The 21,959-nt window shown below is 37.8% G+C and overlaps 2 protein-coding genes across 2 annotated transcripts; one reads left to right on the top strand and one right to left on the bottom strand.

Annotated features, from left to right (window-relative positions):
* Nucleotides 1-11,491: 11,491 nt before the first annotated feature.
* On the top strand, nt 11,492-11,971 carry LOC107816561 (zinc finger BED domain-containing protein RICESLEEPER 4-like). Its single transcript, XM_016642286.2, has one exon. The coding sequence runs from the start codon at nt 11,492-11,494 to the stop codon at nt 11,969-11,971; it is 480 nt and encodes a 159-aa protein (XP_016497772.2).
* Nucleotides 11,972-16,176: 4,205 nt separating this feature from the next.
* LOC107816562 (zinc finger protein CONSTANS-LIKE 9) lies at nt 16,177-21,486 on the bottom strand. The gene is made up of 5 exons (XM_016642287.2): nt 21,216-21,486; nt 19,646-20,358; nt 18,740-18,967; nt 17,275-17,573; nt 16,177-16,935 (listed from the first exon to the last, which is right to left on the bottom strand). Exons 2-5 carry the CDS (start codon nt 20,210-20,212, stop codon nt 16,806-16,808), a joined length of 1,224 nt encoding a protein of 407 aa, XP_016497773.2. The 5' UTR covers nt 20,213-20,358; nt 21,216-21,486; the 3' UTR covers nt 16,177-16,805.
* Between the last annotated feature and the right edge of the window lie 473 nt (nt 21,487-21,959).

The following is a 21,959-nucleotide window of genomic DNA, read 5'->3' as shown; positions in this document are numbered from 1 at the left end:
GGGTTAATGGGGCGGATCGGGTCGACCCGGTTTGAAGTGGACCGGGTCATGGGGAAGATTGGGCAATTATTTGGGTCTTTGGCTTGCAATTGAAGAAGTGGCCCAATCCGATTTTTCTTTGTATTTTTGTTATCCTTTCTTCTTTTATTTTTCTAAAACTAAATTATAAGAATACTTAAATTATTATTAAGAACTAAATTGAGTTATAAAAGCGCAAATTAACTCCCAATAACAATTAACGCACAATTAAGTAATAATTAAGCATAAAATTGTATATTTGGACATTAAATGCTAAAAATGCAAAAGATGCCTATTTTTGTAGTTTTCATTTTTTGTAAACAAACTTAATTACTAACAAATTGTAGAATTAAATCCTACATGCAAAATGCGACATATTTTTGTATTTTTTATTAATTTAACAAATAAGCAAACACAGACAAATACAAATAATTATCCAAAAATATCACAAAATCTCACAAAATTGCACACCAAGGAAAATCATTTGATTTTGAATTTTTTTGGGAGTAATTCTCATATAGGAGAAAAATCACATGCTTACAGGCATGTCTATTATGTGTTCCCTAGACGGGTTCACATCATTTTAAGTTTCCACCTCGACATCTTAAATATCAATCCTCACTTCTTCATTCACATTTTCATCAATCACATTTTCAACCACCAAAGAAACTTCATCTTCTTGCAACTCAAGATCATAATCCACAACCTGCTTTTGTTTGGAGGCATGCACATCACCACCTCTCCCACTTCTTGTTGTTACCGCCATAACATAATTGTTCCCACCCTTCGGGTTCACTACCGTATCACTTGGTAATGCACCCTTAGGGCGAGTATTTAAAGACTGTGAGATTTGGCCTAACTGCACCTCCAAGTTCCTGATAGAGGTATTGTGGGAAGCCAACTGAGCATCCAAGTCCGCATTCTTCTTCATCATCTGTTCGAACATCATTTCGATTCTACCCATATCATTGCTAGAAGAACTGGGACCTTGAGATGGAAATGGGGGTGGATTGTTCGGTTGTTGGTAAATTAGGGGCCTTTGAAAGCCTTGCCCCCGGTTTCCTTGGTTTCCATTGTTCCATCCACCTTGATTGTTGTTCTGATTTCCCTAGTTGTTGTTTTGGTTGTTGTTCCCCCAATTACCATTGCCTTGTTGTTGATTGCCTCAATTGCCTTGGGGTCTCCATTGTTGTTGGTTGGAAGAATTGCCCCTTTGGCCTTGATAATTATTCACGTATTGCACCTCTTCACTTTGTTCATCATAACCATCATTTTGAAATCCAACACAATCATTATCAAATTGCTCCAAATTCCCTTGGTTCTATTGCCCTCTTTGTCTTCTTTTGTTTACAAGCATGTTAACACCCTCCAGGGCATTCACTTGGCGCGGGTTTTGAACTTGTTGCAAGTGTGCCTTTGCTAGTTGGTTCATTGTAGTTGTCAACTCAGCTATAGCCTGCCCATGATCATGTAATTCCTTGTGCAAATGGATAACCGTGGGGTCACCCTAGGGCACATTGGCTCTACTTTGCCAAGCGGAAGAAGTGTCAGCCACCTCGTCAAGAATGTCACAAGCCTCATCATACGATAGCTTCATGAAGTTACCCCCCAGCAAGTTTGTTCACAATGCATTGGTTTGTTGTATTAATGCCTCGGTAGAAAGTTTGTTGGATCATCGCCTCAGTTATATCATTGTTGGGGCATTCCTTCACTATTGTTCAATAACACTCCCAAATCTCATGCAAAAGTTCCGTGAGCTCTTGCTTGAATGCCAAAATCTCATCTCTCAATGCAGCCGTATGCCCCGGTGAGAAAATTTTTGCAATGAACTTGTCCGCCAACTCATCCCAAGTAGTGATAGAATGGTTGGGAAGTCGCTCGAGCGAATCCAATGCCTTCTCTCTAAGTGAGAATGGGAAGAGTCTCAACCTAAGAGCATCCTCAGACACATTAGTTTTCTTGCACCCCCAACATGTATCCACGAACCCCTTGAGATGTTTGTAAGCATTTTGATTTGCAGTGCCCGTGAAATACCCACGTTGCTCTAGTAAGGTCAACATCACATTGGTTATTTGAAAATCACTCGTCCGGATTCGGGGTGGGACAATAGCACTTGCATAGCCTTGGTTCGGAAGTACTCTAGGAGCCACTCTTGGAGGTGGCGAAGAAGGGTCTGGTATATTGTCATTAACATTAGCATTAGCCTGGCGGCCTCTACGTTGTCCTTGAGGTACAAGAGGCACCTCATCATCTCCGACATCATCTACCTCCTCCCCTGCAATCACATTTCCAAGAGGGTCATTAGCGTTGTTAGCTGCCATTTAGTACCTGAGTTGTGACACAAACAAATTAGTAACAAAGAAGGATAGAAGAACAATACACAAAACTATTTAAATAGATAGCCAAAACTGTTAGCTCCCCGACAACGGCTCCAAAAAGTGATCAAAGCCTACCCTGCACTACTATTGAGTAGCGAGAGAGGGTCGAAGCAGCTTTTACCCGATTTAGGGTTGGGATCGATTTCCACAAAGAGCTAGAAGTTGGAGTCGGGTATCTATCTAGTCTGGAGTCGTGTATGTGTTCCAAATTACACTTCTAAATATTTTTTTATTTTTTTTTACTTCTGCTTTTATCAAACTACAATGGTAAATTAAACTAGAATAAGCTAAGAGTAAAATATTGTGGGTTGTTCAAATGGTTTAAAAGGCACTAAGGTAGTGACTTTCGCCTAGGTGGTCAATTGACGGATACTTAAGTCTAAGGTATGATTGACATATTTGGAGAATATGATATAACCGTTGCACAATTTTACCCACTCTACACCTCTCAGTGGTTTAAGTGATTTTGCCTAAATTGACTTTCTCAAGACCAATTGGGTATGCAAATTTGCACAAGCAATCAAGGTTCAAGTCGGGTATAACTCTCTCGAGGTTTAACCCTTTAATTGGGGCTATCAAACTCTTGAGTACACCCCAATTCCTTGTTGGACCAATTTCAGAGACTCAAGCTCTCTTTCTCAAGAAGAGCTCAAGTTAACTAAACACAAACTAGTGTTTGCAACCACTAATTCTGCAATTAAACATGAAATTAGCCCAAATATCAAACACTCATATTCAATCTAGCCCTAAAACACAAGACCCATCAATTACTCACGCTAGGGTTGAGCCACAACCCTAGCTTATGGGTTTAGCTACGCATAATTAAAGAAGAAAAGCAAGAAATAGATGAAGAAAAACTCATATTAATTAATTACTAAGATAAACAAGAAGATTCAATGTTGAAATGTAGATAAAATTGCCCAAAATAGCTAAAATATTCGAACCCACAAGCGCAGCTCTTAGCTAAAACTATCTGATGACCTAAAAATGGGAAAAAAAGCTATTTATACTAAGCTGAAATATCTGGACAAAAATACCCCTGCGGGGCTAGTGCGGACCGCACAAAATCACGTGCGGCCGCACTAAGGCTCTTGACATAAAAATCCATCTCTCTGAACTCAGACAATGTGGACCGCACAGAATGGAGTGCGATCGCGGAGGCTTCTAGTGCGGTCCGCATGAAATGGAGTGCGGATCGCATTGGCTTGAAACTTGGAACTGGCAACTCTCTGATCCTTCTTAATGCGGACCGCACTAAATCGAGTGCGGCCACATTGATCCCAGTGCGGACCGTATAAAACCTAGTGCGGTCGCATTGCCCTTTTTGCCTGAATATCATACTCTCTAAACCTCACTTGTGTGGACCGCACAGAATGGTGTGTAGCCGCACTGGCCTTGCTTTGTTTGAGCTTTGTCTTGTCTTGATACTTGTGCAAGTTTCACTCCTTTTGAGCTGATCTTTGACATCTTGCCACCTTGTTGATCAAACCTACAATCAAGCACAACTTGTAAGCCTTTGGGACTATTTTGTACACATTTCTAATCAAAACTTAAGCAAGAAGGAGGATAAAATGTAGCAAAATCCCTAGTTATCAACAAACAGACTCAATCTCACGAGTAATGTCCACAACCTCCTCGAAAGTAGCACCAGTCACCCTCTCTCTGGTCATGAGAATACGAAGCTGATAAGTGAGGCCATCAACAAACCTCCTAATCCTCTCACTATCTGTCAGAACCAACCAAATAGTATGACGAGCTAACTCGGAGAACCTCATCTCATACTACGTCACAATCATCTCTCCCTGACGCAATCGCTCAAACTGTCTACACAGCTCCTCTCTATGAGACTGTGGCACATACTTCTCCAAGAAGAGAATGGAGAACTGCTGCCAGGTAAAGGGTGCTGCACCAACAGGCCTACGCCTCTCAAAAGCCTCCCACCAAGTGAAGGCATCTCTAGAAAACTGATAAGTAGTGAAAGCGACCCCACTGGTCTCCAGAATACCCGTTGTACGAAGCATCCTCTAACACTTATCCAAGAAACCCTGGGCATCCTCACCCTCTGCACCATTGAAGGTCGGAGGCTAAAGTCTACCAAACCTCTCCAACCTACGTTGCTCGTCCTCTGGCATGGCAGGAACTACATACCTTCGGAGCAGCTGCAACCGGCTGGGCTGGATGTGCCCCCGGTGTCTGAAGTCCCTACATGACCTGCTCAGGTGTGCGAGCGGCGGGAGTCTGAGTGCCTCCCTCGGCCTGAGAAGTAGCTGCGGCTGTAGTAACTGAGACCGCCTGAGCTAGGCCAGTGAAAACTAATAGAATCTGAGCTAAGGCCTCCTGAAGACCCGGAATCACAATGGGCACAGCTGGTGACTGAGCTGGTGCTGCTGGAGCATCCACAATTGGGACCTGATCCTGAACTGTGGCAGCTGGTGGATCTACAGGTGCTGCCCTAGCTGTTGTGCAGGCCACACCTCTGCCCCTATCGCGACCACAACCGTGTCCTCGACCTCTAGTGGCCATAGCTAGTGGTACTGGTGGTCGTCCATCCTGACCGGTAGCGCGTGTCCTCACCATCTGTGAGAGAATGGAATAACAAAAGTTTAGTACTCGGATCAACAAATTCACACGAAAAGAATTTCAAGAATATGAAGTTTTCCTAAAGGTTCTGCAGCCTCTCGAGGATAAATACAGACGTCTCTGTACCGATCTGCAAGACTCTACTAAACCTGCTCATGACTCGTGAGACCTATGTAACCTAGGCTCTGATACCTACTTGTCATGACCCTAAAATTGACCCGGTCGTGATGGCAACTATCGTAAAAACTAGGCCAGCCGACACAAACCCAAAACCAACCAGAAACAATTAAGATAATAAATATTAAGTCTTAAACATGATAAATCCCAACCTAAGCAGTGAACAGTACAATTTGCGAAAAACACAACCAACACAGCCATATCGGGGTGTCACCAGTCATGAGCATCTACAATCCAAATAAAGGCAAGAAAAAGTCTACATAGTCTAATACAGATCTAAAATAGAGAAAGATAAGATAAGAGAAGAAGCTCTGGGCTGCGAACGCCGACAGCTGCCTAGAGAATCTTCGAATCCGCTTGAGCTGGAAAAGTCAACACTCGGTAGCGGGACCTGATGCGCCTGAATCTGTACACGGGGTGCAGGGAGTAAAGTGAGTACTCCAACTCAGTGAGTAATAATCATAAGTAAAGACTGAGAGCAAGAAATCACGTAATGCACATTATAGGCTATAAGAAAGCAGTAAAAGCCAGTAAAAAGTCATGAAATAGTAAAATTATGCAAAAGCCACATTAGTTCAGTTTAAACTTCTTAAAATCCCTTTTTAAACAGTTAAGCAAGTAAAGACAGGCAACTAGAAAAGGTAAACACATAAAGAAACGCCCCTCGGGCACAATACCAGCATAATCAGCCCCTCGGGCAATACATGGAATAATACCAACCCCTCGGGCTATATCTCATGTCACAATGGGTACCCGTACTCACTGGGGGTGTGCAGACTCCTGGAGGGGCCCCTTACGACCCAAGTGTAATATCAAGCCATCTCGTGGCATCATCACTAGGCTCTCGGCCTCGTATCAACAAGCCACCTCGTGGCATACAAATCTTAGCCCTCGACCTCATAATCATAATCACGTGTTTCCTCACAACATAGGCCCTCGGCCTTACTCAGTCAGAATCTCACAAGCCACTCGGACAACAGTATAACATGATGCTCAGCCCAAAATATTATTTAAAATATCATTTAATGTTTAAAACAGAGTAAACATGGCTGAGTTATGAAAACAGTAGAATATAGCATGACTAAGTTCAAGTATAAAGTCAAAACAGTGAGGAAATATCAATAAAAATCCCCTAAGGGTTCAAATAGTTGGCATGAGGCCCAAATATGACATTCAACCCAAAACATGATGATAACAAACAGTTTTCAGGCAAATATGCGGTAAAATAGTCATTCGGGATGGACTAAGTCACAATCTCCAACAGTGCACGGCCCCACGCTCGTCATCTAGTGTGTGCATCATCTCAATATAGCATAAAGATGTGCAAATCCGGGGTTTCATACCCTCAGGATAATATTTACAATCATTACTCACCTCTACCCGGTCCAAATCAGTAGCTCGCGATGCCTTTGCCCCTTGAATTAGCCTCCAGATGCTCCAAATCTAAACAAAATCAATGCAAAACCATCAAAATATGCTAAGGGAACAAATCCCACTAGAAAGAAATTAAATTACAATACAAATCCCGAAATTGGACAAACCCGACCCTTAGGCCCACGTCTCGGATTCCGATAAAAATTACATCAATGGACTCTTTATCACTCCCCGAGTTCATTCATACCAAAAGCATCAAAATCCAACCACAGATGATTCCTCAAATCCCAAATTCTAGGTCTCCAATTACAAGCCTTAGTTCTTAAATTTTAGGCTTAATTTCCATGATTAATTAGGTAGAATTCACATTAGAATCGAGTATTAAGTCCATGAATCTTACCTCCAAGTGTTTCCCCTTGAATTCCTCTTCAATCCTCTTCAAAAGCTCCAAAATCGCTCAAAAATGGTGGAAATAAACCCCAAAATCACGGACAAGACGACTATTTAAACATTCTGCCCAGGCCTCAATTCCTTCTTCGCGAACGCAGTTAATGCCTTGCGTTCGCGAAGCACAAACCAACTTTGACCAGATTTCCCTCTTACGCGATCGCGACCTGACCCGCGCGAACGCGATGGTTCCTCAGCCTAACCCTTCACGAACGTGCTCCTTCTCTCGCGAACGCGATGAACAAAACACCCTGAAACCCAGCTGCCCAGCCTCCTCTACGCGAACACGCTCCCCTTCTTGCGAATGTGATGCATAGTCACCCAGCCCTTCGCGAACGCAGAGCCTTCCTCGCGAATGCGAAGGCTAAAATCTCAGTCTTCACCAGCTAACCCTTCACGAACACGAGGACCTACTCGCGAACGCGAAGGTCAAATTTCTCTGCAACACTCGGTAGTTTTTCTGCAATTCTCAACAACATGAAATAGTCCGATTGACCACCCGAAACTCACCCGAGGTCCCCGGGACCTCAACAAAATATGCCAACATATCCCATAACATCATTCAAACTTGTTCCATCTTCGTAACGCTCAAAACAACATCAAAACACCAAATTCACATCGACTTCAAGCCTAAGAATTCCAAAATCTTCTAAATTACGCTTTTGATAAAAAACCTAACTAAACCACGTCCGAATGACCTTAAATTTTGCACACATCCCAAATGACACAATGGAACTACTGCAACTCTCGGAATTCCATTTCGACCCCTATATCAAAATCTCACCTATCAACCGAAAAACGCCAAAAATCTAATTTTGCTAATTCAAGCCTAAATCTACTCCGCACCTCCAAAACACATTTCGATCACATTCCTAAGTCCTAAATAACCTCCCGAAGCTATTCGAACCATCAGAACTCACATCCGGGCCCTCTAACACATAAGTCAATAGCCGATTGACTTTTCCACCTTAAGCTTCCTCAAAAGAGACTAAGTGTCTCAAACCTTACCAAATCCTTTCCGGACTCGAGCCAACGAACCCGATCACATATAGAACCGATAAATAAAGCAATAAGAAGCAGAAATGTGGAAAATAGAGGGGAATTCATGAGACGACTGACCGGGTCGTCACATAACATAAATAATAAATTAAAATAAAAAATAAAAAGAGTTTAAAATTTCACATTGTATGGGTCAAAATCTGTCTTTAGAATATTTAAGGCAAGATAACACTGAGGGATGAGTCCCAAGTCCTCGTTTGTCATGATGGCCCAAGAAGCAGCAAAGTATATGGTCGAAGAGTCAACGAGAGGTGAAGTTGAGGTGTCAACAAAGGTCGAGATCAAGTACCCTTGACAGAGTTGTAACGGCTAGTTTTCAAGATAGGATAAAAAAAGGACAGCCAGGTGCACTAAGCTCTCGCTATGCGCATGGTCCAGGGATATTAAAGAGAATATTCTAGTGAATATTCTCTATACTTGTAATATTAGGGTTTCTTAGGAACATGTCTCATATAAATAGAAAACAAAAGGACAATGGTAAGGGCATGTGAAACTCATTTGTAAAAGCACACATTTTGACTTGAAAAAGAATATCGGATCTCATTTGCTAAGATACAAACATTACTTTTTTCACTAAGATTCTCGTTCATGCTTTTCCACCCGATCCAAGAATAATTCAAATATTCAAGGGATTGTCTATCATTCACCATTGTCAAAAGGAACATCCACTTATTCCATCCTTTATTAGGTGAATCATTCCTCCTATTTACTTATCACCTCTTAATCATAAGAGCCACTATTTTTATGCCCTATAATTATCGGTGATAAAAACCATCCAAAATGCCATCACCACAATAGCAATTTAAAGGCCTCAAGCCTAGCTTAGTAGCCAAAAAAAAAAACAGATCAGGGGCTAAAAGTTAGAACATGGGGTGAAACTTTGTTGTTTAGTTTGGTGGTGACGAGAGTAAATGAAAAAGAGAAAACAAAAAGAAGAAAATAAGGGAAAGAAAAGAAAAATAATTTTTTAACAAAATATACACTTGTCTAGGGCGTGTAGTTCACCTCCCAGCAGAAATATAGTTATAATATTTCAAGGGTGGATTTATTCTATTTTAAAATAATTTAGAGGGGTAATAAAACCCCCGCAAAGGTAGAGTGTATAGTTGAAAATGCGACTATAGGTAAGGGGGGTACTTATGCATTTTCCTAATTTAGAAACTAATCAAATATTTGGACTCATTAGATTATGGGTCAATAGAATCTGACTTTTATTTCGGAATTTGATCATCTGGACCTGGGGGTTGATTTTTTGTTGACTTTTATGATTTGGATAGAAATTAAAACTTTATCATTTGGACTTGAATTCTATAGCTTTATTTAATATTTGTGAGTATTCTTTGGTTAGCTTTTGGCATTTGGAGGTCGATGATAGATAAAAAGGTATTTTGGAAGATTGAAGCTTTCTTCGGAGAATGTAAGTATCCTGACTAATATTGACTTGAGTAAATTTTTTAAATATGAACTTATCTGCTACATGCTATTTATTTTTTGGGAGGTAACGAATATGCGAGGTCATAAGCGTATATACAGATACCGATATTATATCAAGTTTGGGGTAGATTTTACTTTTTCTTATGCCTTTTTATACATGTTCTGTCTATAACGTGTTTATTTGCATGACTACCTAAGCATTCTATTCATGATAGGAATTACGTCTAGACTTTTGATACCTTACTTGCATTACATCCATATACCCTTGCATGTTTATTTTTCTTATAAATATACATCATATAGATACTCATATCTCTTGTACATATGCATACGTTCCTGGATATATATAATTTTTTTATATAGAGTGAGGTTATGACATGTGAGTTGTCCGTACGAGTTGAGATAGTTATGGCATATGAATTGTCTGTGAGGATTGAAATGCTTATTGAATAATTGATTATTCAACTATTATGCTTGCTTGTGATCATGGAAATGGATTCGTCCCTCATGAGTCGCCCTCCTATGTTTCTATCTTGGTGGCATATACGTGGTTTAACACAGAGAGTGTCAGAGCATGAGAAGTGCCGGTTATTGTAAACTTTAAGCTTTATCATACATAGACATTGTAGACTCATATAGAATCATTCATACAAATACTAAGTGATGCATATCATCTTTATATGCGAATTCAGTGCTTGATTTATGCTTTTGATCATTTTACTGTATTTATCTCGTACATAGTCTTTTGGTTACTTCTCACCAGTATGTATGCTTATGAGTAGGGGTGGGCATAAATCGGGTAAAACCGATAACCCGAACCGTTAATTACTTATTGGGTTATCGGTATTGGGTTATTGGGCTAATGGTTCGGTAACGGGTAAAAAAAAATTCTTATTGGGTTATCGGTTTGGGCTCGGTTTATCAATTCTGTTATTGGGTAAACCGATAACCCAATAAGGGTTTACTAATTTACTAGTCTACCCTTTAGTCTAGTAACTGTAATACACTAATACTAGGATTTCATTATTGATTATTTTATTATCATATAGTGCTTTCGCCTTTCAGTTTCAGCTTTGCTTTCTCCGCCGCTGTCATTCCTCACTCACTCGGTCAACTGGTCAAGTGACCTGTGCTTGAAGCCCTCGCCGGCTCGCCCCTCAGTCAAGCTTACCAGTTCTCTGCCAGTCCGCCACCGGCCACACGGCTGAAGCAGTAAAGCCCTCACCAGTTCTCTGCCTCATGACTCACGCAGTCACTGACACACGACTGAGCCCGTCAAAACTCAGTTTTGTATATCTTTTTCCGGCAGAGCGTTGCACTAAGGTTAGTGTTTCATATCCCATTTCTGAATTCGTCTTAGTTTGTATCTTAGAAATCAAATTTTGCATATTTTCCTTTTTTATGAAGCTCGAAAAATGGTTCCCCTAAAATGTTTGGTTTCTTGAATTTATACTACACTGCTTGATTTCTTCCTAAAAATGTTGTATCGCTGCTTGATTTCTTTTAAAATGTTGTATAAATTCACAGTATATCGCTGCTTGATTTCTATTGAATACTGATTTATACTACACTGCTTGATTTCTTCCTAAAATGTTGTATCGCTGCTTGATTTCTTTTAAAATGTTGTATAAATTCACAGTGTATCGCTGCTTGATTTCTATTGATTATTGAATACTGATTTATACTACACTGCTTGATACTACATTGCTTGATTTCTTCCTAAAATGTTGTATCGCTGCTTGATTTCTTTTAAAATGTTGTATAAATTCACAGTGTATCGCTGCTTGATTTCTATTGATTATTGAATACTGATTTATACTACACTGCTTGATACTACATTGCTTGATTTCTTCCTAAAATGTTGTATCGCTGCTTGATTTCTTTTAAAATGTTGTATAAATTCACAGTGTATCGCTGCTTGATTTCTATTGAATACTGATTTATACTACACTGCTTGATTTCTTCCTAAAATGTTGTATCGCTGCTTGATTTCTTTTAAATCAAATTCACAGTGACACAAAAACATGGCTGAAAATATCATGATTGATAAGGTGATTGGTGAAAGTGGAGCTTCTAATTCAAATGCCACATCACAATCTCAATCAGTTCAATCGAAAGCAAAAAAACAAAGAAAAAAGAGGTCTGTTGCATGGGAATATTTCGACCAAATTATTGATCCGGAAGGAAATCAAAAGGGTGTTTGTAAACATTGCAAAAGAGAATATTTTGCCGATTCAAAAGATAATGGTACGAAATCACTCCTTACACATATGGCCAAGTGTTTAAAAATGCCTTTAGATGTTGCAAAAAGTCAATCAAAACTTGGCTTTAACCCTATTCCGGGGGGTAATAAGGGTGATGTAGTCGTTGTTCCTTGGAAATTTGATCAAGAACAATGTAGGAAGGCTTTGTGTCGTATGGTGATCGTTGATGAACTTCCTTTCAGCTTTGTTGAAAAGGAAGGTTTTATGAATTTTATGAAAGTTGCACAACCTTTTTTTTGAATTCCTTCACGTAGAACTGTGACTCGGGACTGTTTTGATCTTTTTAATGATGAAAAACGTAAGTTGGTAAAGCTTTTTAAAGATTAGAGAGTTTGTCTTACCACTGATACTTGGACTTCCTTACAACGAATAATTATATGTGTATTACTGTTCATTGGATTGATAGTGAATGGAAAATGCATAAAAGAATTGTCAACTTTTGTCCTATTTCTAGTCATAGGGGGAAGATATGGCAAATAGTATTGTTAATTGTTTGAAAGAGTGGGGGTTACAAAAGATTTTCACTGTCACAGTTGATAATGCTAGTTCAAATGATGTGATGGTGAAGGAGCTTTCTAAGAAGTTAACTAAATGGGGGACCAATTCTATGAATGGTAAGCACCTTCACGTGAGGTGTATGGCTCATATTATGAATCTTGTTGTTCAGGATGGTATAAAAGAATCAATTGTGTCTATTGAACGTATTAGGCAAGCAGTGAGATATATCAGGCAGTCTCCTGCTAGGTGGAAAAAGTTTCAGGAATGTTGTGATGAAGGAAATCTAGTTAGGAAATCTTTATGTTTGGATGTTCCTACAAGGTGGAATTCTACATACTTAATGTTGAACAGGGCTATTGAATATGAGAGTGAAATTTTAGAATATGTTGATCATGATATTGGCTTGTCACATCATCTTAAGTTTGTTGATATTGTAAATGGAAGTCCTGCAGGTACACTTTTGAGTAGTGATTGGGAGGATGTAAAGAAATTGACAAAATTTCTTGAAATCTTTTATAAGCTTACTGTAAAGGTATCTGGCTCACTTTATGTTACATCAAATCATCATTTTCTTGAAATTTGTGAAGTTGCTGTTTACTTGAAACAATTGATATTAAATGAAGATGTTTTGTTGGGTTTAATGGCAAAGAAGATGAAGGAGAAATTTGATAAGTATTGGGGTGATCCAGAAAAAATGAACAAAATGATTTTCATTTCATGTGTTTTGGATCCTCGGTACAAGTTTGATTCTGTTAGTTTTGCACTTGCGAAGATGTTCAAAGAGAAAGGGCCAATTATCGCGAAGGGAGTACATACATACATGACTTTATTGTTTGATGAGTATGTAAAGTCTTATTCAAAAGATAAAGTTTGTCGTCCCTCTTCATGTTTATTAACTCTTCATTGGACACAATGGAAACTTCAAATGGATCTTTTGGTTCTTTCTTTGAAGAATTAAAAAGACATAAAGCTGGGATTGGAGGTTCAAATTCTAAATCAGAATTGGAAAAATATCTAACAGAAGAAGTTGAAAATGAAATAGCAGACGGTAATATATTGCTTTGGTGGAAAGTAAACTCACCTAGATTTCCCATTCTTGCTGAGATGGGTCGGGATGTATTATTTATTCCTATTTCAAGTGTTGCATCTGAATGTGCATTTAGCACTGGAGGGCGTATTCTTGATTCATTTAGGAGTTCATTGACTCCTAAATTGGTGGAAGTTCTCTTGTGCCTTCAAGATTGGCTTCGAAGTGAGCCATTACCTGTAAGTGTTGAGGAAGATTTAGATGTTCTCGAGCAACTAGAACAAGGTAGCAATATTTTAATTTGTTTGATTGTATATTATTTTTATATATAGTTTATTTAATATTTTTATTGTTTGACTTGTTAATATATATTTTCATAGATTTTGCCAATCTTGGAAACGAACCGTGCGATGATGATATGTAGAATCTTAGATAGTTGTAAGTTAAAACTTTGGTAAGTTAATTATTCAACTTATATGTTATACATAGTATGATTACAAATATTACTTGCTTAATATATTTTCTTGTTATGGTGTGGGCAGGTAAGAGTGTAGTTACAACCGGTAGGAAGATAATTGGAGCAACAAATCCGTTGGAGTCTGCTGCTGGCACCATTCGTGGTGATTATGCTATTGACATTGGGAGGTAAAACATCTAATTTCCCATTTTAGTGTTTGCTATAACGTACATTTGTCTCCTAACACCATGTTAAAACTCAGTTGACAACTTCTTTGCTGAATGATGTTATGTAATTCAGTTGACAACTTCTCTTTTAATGATTTTTCACCAAAGTCATAGTGCTGAGCAATTGAGCATTGCAACAGAAAATGGCATTTGTGCCAAGTTCACCTTTTCTTTTATGGCTTCGTTGATAGCCACAATTCTGTTGAGAGCGCTAAGAAGGAAATTGCTCTTTGGTTTCCTGAAGGTGTCGCGCAGTGGCAGAGCAGCCTTCACTCTTGGATGTATGAGTAAAAGATATTATGAGTTAACTAGCTTATTGGTGCCCTTTTTTTTAAGCTGCAACTTAAGAAATTTTACATATGTTTGAGTAGAAACATAGTTGCTTCAGACTTGTTTCCATTTGCTATTTCAGAAGACTAAGAGTCCATGCCTCGACTTTGTGGTCTCAAAGCTATCTCACATGTTTGGAGTGACTATGAAAGGATTGAAGAGGTGATGATGGATGGTGGAAAGTAAGATGTAGTTATTGACATCTTGTTTTATGTATTATGTTTGGACTTTGGACAATTGGACTTGTTAATCCTAAGGTTGATACTACTTTGCATTGTTATTAATGTGTTTGAACTATTACTTTGGAGTTTGGACATTACTGTGTATACATCTGTTTTTGGGTTGTGAAAGTTGGGATCTTTTTATCTCCTATTTTTGTTAGATTGGAATTTGAGTTGTTTGCATTTTGTATGCACAGGCAATTGAGGTACTGCCGTACTGGGTATGTTTAGTTTGAGGCAAAAAATGTACAGCTTTGTGTGCTGAAATTATTCAGTGAGAAGTTTAACTTTAAACTGAAATTATTGTGAGAAATGTTAGTTTTATGTGCAGCTTTGTGTGCAGTTTTCTGTTATCATATTTTTTTTATGTGTCGTTATTAGTGTTCAATATAGCAGCTGTAGTTTGATTCTTGTTACTCAGCTGTAGTTTATCTTGAAGTGTCATATATAGCAGCTTCCACTTCCAGTAAACTTTGTACAAAATTTACTTTGTATAATTATTAGCGTTTCAGCAATCAGCAATCTTAGTTTTAGTTTTACCTTATCGGGTAAACCGATAACCGAACCGATAATGATCAATAACCGATTAACCGATAACCGATAACCAATATCTTATCGGTTTCGTTATCAGGTTATGATATTTGTAAACTGATAACCGATAGGCAAAACCGATAATATTGAAAACCGAACCGAACCGACCGATGCCCACCCCTACTTATGAGAGTTAAACATCCACTATATTATTCGTTTGTGATTATTTTTGTGCGTGGTTTGTCTAACGGGTCAGGTTAGGTGGCATCACGGTCTTAATGAAATTTTGGATCGTGACATTATAATTGCTCCCACTTGAGTTCATAAACGTCCAATTAGTCACCAGCTATCCTTAGCATTTAAGCCAAGGGGACACCTACGCTTGTTCCACTCACATGCAAACCTATCCTTAGCATTTGCTCTTGAAAGGATTATACACAATTACACAATGTTTCTTACTATGATATGTCTGTGGGGACCCTACACCATCCTCTTGCCAAAGTGCCAACAAGAAAATTTGCTTCTTAATTGTCTCTATAACTGTAGATTATATATATGACTTAGCACACCACTGTATATAAGTAATGTCCCGATCACTTTCTAGTAATCAAATAGATAAAGCTTTTCCGTTTCTTAAATCTTTCACTTTCCTTTATTAGATTCTTTCTCTTCCAATGGCAGATATGAGTAAGTAGATGTGTTTTATGGCTTTGTTTCAAAGCATTTTTCTCTACATGTGAATCTTAGATCATCCCACTAAGTAATAAAGAAACATATCCCTTTTATTAGAATATAATATAATATTTTATCTATTTGTTCCAAATATTCTTGCAAAGATATAGTATACTGGATAATGGCATCACAACTAATAACTAGGGTAAATTATAGCCAAATAGTACCCTCCCCCACGAAAATATTTTATATATATATATATATATATATATATATATATATATATATATATATATATATATATATATATATATATATATATATATATATATATATATATATATATATATATATATATATATATATATATATATATATATATATATATATATATATATATATATATATATATATATATATATATAGATGACAAACAGAAATTATAATTCCCAACGTAGGAAAAGATTAGAGCAGTATGACGGTTAGATCTCAAAGCACTGACTGACTATGCTATATATATATTATCTACAACAATTTAGAAAAAAATTAACAAAAACAAGTTTCATATGTCATCTTGCCATTCATTCTAGCCCTTCTACACATATTATACATGACAGCAAAACATAATAGCCAACTCTCAGTCCTTCAGACATGAAAGGAGACAGCTGAATTATTTTGGGACTCAGAATGTGTAAAGTTCACCTAGTTAGAGTGGTAAGAACATAAGCAAGCTAGAGGGAACGTGGTGTAGTCGATGAACAAAATAATTACAGTCGAGACAGCAACAATCTTGACCCCTTTCTGGAATGAAGTTGATCGTGTGCTCTAGAAATCGTCAAGTCCCAGCCTCTCCAGCGCACTTAGTTAACAAAAAGTTACCACGTTCCTCTTTCTCTGGCTGATAAATTGGTGAAGCAGCAGAGTATTCGGCTTTCCATGTCCAGCTTCGTTGATAGGAAACGTTGAAATCCTCTCCCCAGACAACCATACAATGTCACCAAAACAAGGAAATAAGGCTCCTTTCATCCCCTCGCACGATAACTTAACCAGTTTTGCCCAATTTAATATGGATCCTTCAGTTTCCTTATGTGTTGGGTAATAAGTAGTGCAATCAAAAGCTTCTGGTCTCGTCAAGTGGGTCATAATCATAAGCATCACCAGCCTTGACAAACCGTCCCTTCACACGCCTTCTGACATCAGCCCTTGCCTTGCGGGAAGCATATCTCACATGCTTGTCAAATCTGCACATTAGAAAAGACAGTTAAAAGAGATGTACTAAGAAAATATACTAAAAACCAAAAATTAGAGCAAATAAATGTGGACAAAATTTCTTGACTAATGAGTGTATGTGGGAGAATATGATTTCTGAACAAAGCAAATTAGATGAGAAATAAGATGCCCAAATTAAGAGAAGTATTGGTGCCGGCTGTGAAAATAGAGCTTGCACAATCCATGCAATAACCTTGCATGATAAATTCTAAGGAATCCATACACAATTATTAAGAACATCATTTTTTCTGGTCTGAAATAAAGATATTAACCACTGCTGAAGTTTAGGTGGTTAGTACAAGAGAACTTACTTGCGTGTCTTCTTCTTTTCCTTGTAGCGCAATACAGCATTGCTTCTGCTAGTTGATGGCAATGAAGTTTCAGGAAATGGATGGTACCATGGTGGTTCTCCCATAAGAAGCATTGTGGAGGCTCCACATTCTTGGTAATCCCCGGCATTGCTCTCTCCCCCAAGGTTTGAAAATGAGAGGATGGATGCTTGCCTCGCAAAGCAAATGGAAGGTTCTGTTTTGCAGCTCACCAGTGAGTCTGCGGACTCGGCATTGCTACATGCTGGTTGCATTGTCATTACCCTTCGAATCGATGCCCCCTGGTAAATTATTCGTTGAGCCAAGTCCATGCATATTTAGGTATGATTAGATAGATTTTTATCATGAAAAAAGCAAGAATAATCACAGACGAAGTGGTTGACACATCAGATCATATGAAATGGATTGTAAAAACATAATTCACTCATAAAACAAGAGATAAATGTTTACGTTCCATGTAGCAGAAGACCCACTATAAGTTGGCAACCAAAAAGACATCAGCAGCAAAGAGATAAAGTACATATGTTTTAGAGTACTTTGTCACAATTAAAGATTAAGAACCAGAATCAAAAAGTCTGCCCTATAGCAGAGTAATGCATCAGATGACATACTCATTAGACATTCAAAGAGACAATTAACGAAATCCAGATGAAAAATGCACATTTGACTTTCCATAAATCTCCAGATACAACTCACAGACGAAGAGGTTGACACATCAGATCACATGAAATGGAATGTAAAAACATAATACACTCACAAAACAGGAAGAGATAAATGATACGGGCAGAACTAAAACAATCTTGCCTTGGCCCAAAGTTTTCATCGGTATCAACTCCTGATACTTGGGAACTTGTAAAAGAAAAAAGAATTTCATAGGAAATATCTTAAGAATCACTTCCATCCCTAGAAAAGAATATGAATTAGGGAGAGCTAAATTCACTACAGGGTGTATAATACTCTCAAATCTACTATCCAAATTGAATATTCTATCAGCTCCTGTCCATGACAAATTTTCCATTTCCTTTGTTAATAGCCAAGACATTAACCTATAACCAGTATAAATTCACAAAATGCACCCGCGCACAATATTTGACTTTGCCCTATTTATGATGCATATAACAAAGTTTAAGACATCAAGGAAGGGAACACCTAAATGAAGCAACTTAAAGAAAAGTGATGACAATTCATAAATTAGGACCAAAAGGGGACGAAGAAAGCATGCATCACACAAATATCAGAAATAAACAGTAAGTAAAATGATACACTCACTACTCTATAACTCAAACTATAGTAGACACAATTTATAGTTCGTGATCCACCTGATCCACCTAGTAATGATAGCAAACCTTGTGCATCAAATCCTAAAATTGTTAAAAGTATATATCAATATTGAAGTTTATGCAGGATAGACAATGTATACACAATGCAAGTTAATAGTACGAACCACCTCGATAGCATCGGCATCCTGGCAGCTGGAACCAGAAACTGACATATCTTTCGTCCCAAATAAGCCATTGATGTCCTCATTCTCAAAAAGCTGATTTGGATTATCGAGAGAGCCACTGAATAGCTCTTCATAATTTTCAAAACTCAGGTCCACTTCATCCATATTGAAATCTTGAGCGAAAGGATCATCTTCAAATATCATTGAGCCTTTCATTCCAGTATAGCAACCCTGTGTTTCAACAACAATAACAGCATAAGCAACTTCCGAGAAGTATAGGGTCAAACGATTTGGAAGCACTAAGGTCAACACATATTGTGGATAACCATAGTCAACTTTAACATACTAAAATGATGCAGTGCAACCAAATGCTTGATGGAGAACATGGAATTCTCGTCAAAGGAAGAAGAAAACATCATAGTTTAGAGCTCATCTTTCTCTATGGATTTGACCTCTTAGAAGTTCACTAGTCTCAGCTAGTGTTACAGAAAGAACTGGGCATTGGCAAATCAAAACTCAAATTTGTTGCAACATTCCTGAGGAACATCAAGGTGCAAGAAACCTCAGCTTCACGAGCCAAGCAAGTGGTTGACTAACTTATCAGTTGTCATTGCTATCTAATCCAACTCCGGGATACTAAAAGTGGCAGATTCAGGAATTCTAACAAGGCAATTCCAACAAAAAATGATACTATATGAACTTGCAACCTAAAGCAATTTTTCAGATATATATATATACAAGAATTTATTTATACCCTATTTATACAGTGTAATTTTCGTCGGGATTCAATTGAACCCCATTCTGACAATGTAGCTGTCCCAGGATACTAAAATTGACTACTCATTTTCGCAACATATCAGCAAGATTCTTCACTTTGAACCATGACATATATTTGAAAACCTAGATTACCTTTGATGAAGAGTAATTCTTGGACCCAGCATATAGCTCCAGCTTGTTTTGCTTGTTGTCAGGAGTAGGTAAAGAGGATTCAATGAGAGTGGTTGATTTCTCTGATGAAGTATGCAACTCACTCATTTCAATTGCAGCAGACACGTCTTGAGAGTTGTTCTTTCCTTGAGGATCTTCGTTATCCCTAGGTTGGTTATCGGTGATACTCATTGCACCCATTCCTTTCTGACAAGTCGAATCACCATCTAAGAGAAATGACCAGATAGTAGAAAGTTCTGCAGCGGAAGGACATCCTGTATAACAACTAAGTGCTTGCCTCTTATGCATGGAACCTGTAGCATGACTAATCGAATCACAGTTCTTGCAAAGAGATATCTTCTCCTCGACGCGTCTAACAACAGCTGGTTGTGAATTACATCTTTCGCATAAGAGTGTCCTGGAATGTCGCTGTGAAAGGGCATTGGCAGAATGCACATTGCGATCACACGACAAACACAAGCAAGCTGCATCAGACCGGCAATATACAATTGACCGCTGCTCCCCACAGAATTCACATATATGACCCATCACTCTTCCTCAATAATCTTAGATAAAACCAGTCTATAAATCTTTATGCCTCCAACAAAACTATAAGCACTAGAAGTTGCTTCCTAGTTGAGCACATACAGATTGTTCAAGTGATCTGGTCCTTCTGCCGTATAAGGGAATAGAATCTGCATTTCCAAAAGCCAAACGAAAAAGAGATGACTTAAGATAGAATACAGGTCTAATTTTCATATCTGAGATGTTTGAAAATTCACCTTCAAGAATTGAAATTGAGATATTGTTAACACAAAATTCCATTTGAAATAGAACAACTGGCTGTTAAAGAAATTAGAGAACGCGAGGTATAAATGATGCTACTTCAATCATAAAAGGTGAAAGATGCTAAAACATTAGAACCAAGAATCCAAACACATAGTTGTAGGTGATTTATTTCTAAGCATCATTATCACAAATCTATCAATCAATCTCTCTCAATTCCAAACAACTTGAGGTCAACTTTATGAATCTTTTTCCTATTTTCTCTATTCAGGTTGAGCATCCAAAAGACTCATCATAGCTAAATATAATTACCTTTTGCTCTGGCCTCACCTACCACAACCGTCCTCCTTTATCAAGATGTGAGCTTGGACCACTTATATTATATGAGCTAGGGGTAAAAACACCATTAGCTAAGACAACCACAAATTCTTTCAAAATTTTCAACCAAAAAAAAAGCAGAAAATTCAGTAAGAAAAGGGGGGAGAAATTGAACCAACAAGGAAAAAATTCCAATCATTAGGAATACCATCAAACAAAGGAACATAAGTCAAGCTGCAGAAGTCTACATAATAACCAGAAAACTACTTAAAGAATACATGAAAGAGCACTCATATCCAAACTACTGTATGACTTGCAACTGGTATACAGCAAAATTCTAAAATGAATCTTGAAATTATGAAAAAACAGTCAACTTCTCAGCGACCCACAAACAGATCAAACAACAAAAACAACACAATCCCAGATGAAGAATAAGCAACCCTTTTACCTGATATAACTGTGAAGCTAACCAAAAAAAGATTTTTAAGTTTGTACACGAGAAGCAAGTTATAGATAAGCTCCCTTTATTGCTGCAGCTTTTAGACAGTAAAACAAAAACCTCTGAACAAGAAAGATCGACCTTTTTCCGGAATATCTGGCTCTGTGTGTGTGTCTGTGTGTGTTAAGGGTAAGGATTGGTTCTTTTGGGAAGTCTCTGAGGATTGTATGCTGTTGAATAGTTGAGTTTCTGATAACAATTAAAATATCAAAAAGCTGATAAAAAGTGCAGAGGGAAATGGACAGGGGGTAAGAGGTGTAAAATGTGGGACCCTGTCATCCTGTCCCCACTATAAATGGCACACAACAATATCTACACTTTTATTCTAGCTTTTCCTCCTACTCTTTTTAGTTTAACTTCTTAGCTTTACAAACAATACTCCCTCCGTTTCAAGGTAGATTAGGTAATTAGATTAAAGAAAAAAAAAATTGAAATTTGTGGTCTTAAAATCTTAAAGAGTAAAAACTTTATAGGGTCATAATATTTGTGTGATTGTAAAAGCTTCTCATTAAGGGTAAAATGTGTAAAATGAGGAGTTTAAAGTTGGATTATTTCCAAATTTAGAAATGTATCATTTATTTTGGAATATATTAAAAAGAAAAGTAGCTCATCTAATTTAAAAGAGATGGAGTAATTTTTATATAAATCTTAACTATTACTCCCTCCGTTTCAATTTACATGAGTTAGTTTAAC

The sequence above is a fragment of the Nicotiana tabacum genome, chromosome 11 (assembly GCF_000715075.1).
Source record: "Nicotiana tabacum cultivar K326 chromosome 11, ASM71507v2, whole genome shotgun sequence".
Classification (NCBI taxonomy): domain Eukaryota; kingdom Viridiplantae; phylum Streptophyta; class Magnoliopsida; order Solanales; family Solanaceae; genus Nicotiana; species Nicotiana tabacum.
Note: the sequence above shows the minus strand (reverse complement) of the source record. Positions and strands in the feature narration are given on the sequence as shown.

What these genes read in the sequence shown, in the direction of transcription:
- LOC107816561 (XM_016642286.2), top strand. Translation starts at nt 11,492, where the DNA reads ATGGCTGAAAATATCATGATTGATAAGGTGATTGGTGAAAGTGGAGCT.
- LOC107816562 (XM_016642287.2), bottom strand. Translation starts at nt 20,212, where the DNA reads ATGGGTCATATATGTGAATTCTGTGGGGAGCAGCGGTCAATTGTATAT. An exon ending in AGAATTACTCTTCATCAAAG is followed by an intron (nt 18,968 to 19,645) that starts GTAATCTAGGTT and finishes GTTGAAACACAG; the next exon opens with GGTTGCTATACTGGAATGAA. An exon ending in AGGATGCCGATGCTATCGAG is followed by an intron (nt 17,574 to 18,739) that starts GTGGTTCGTACT and finishes ATAATTTACCAG; the next exon opens with GGGGCATCGATTCGAAGGGT.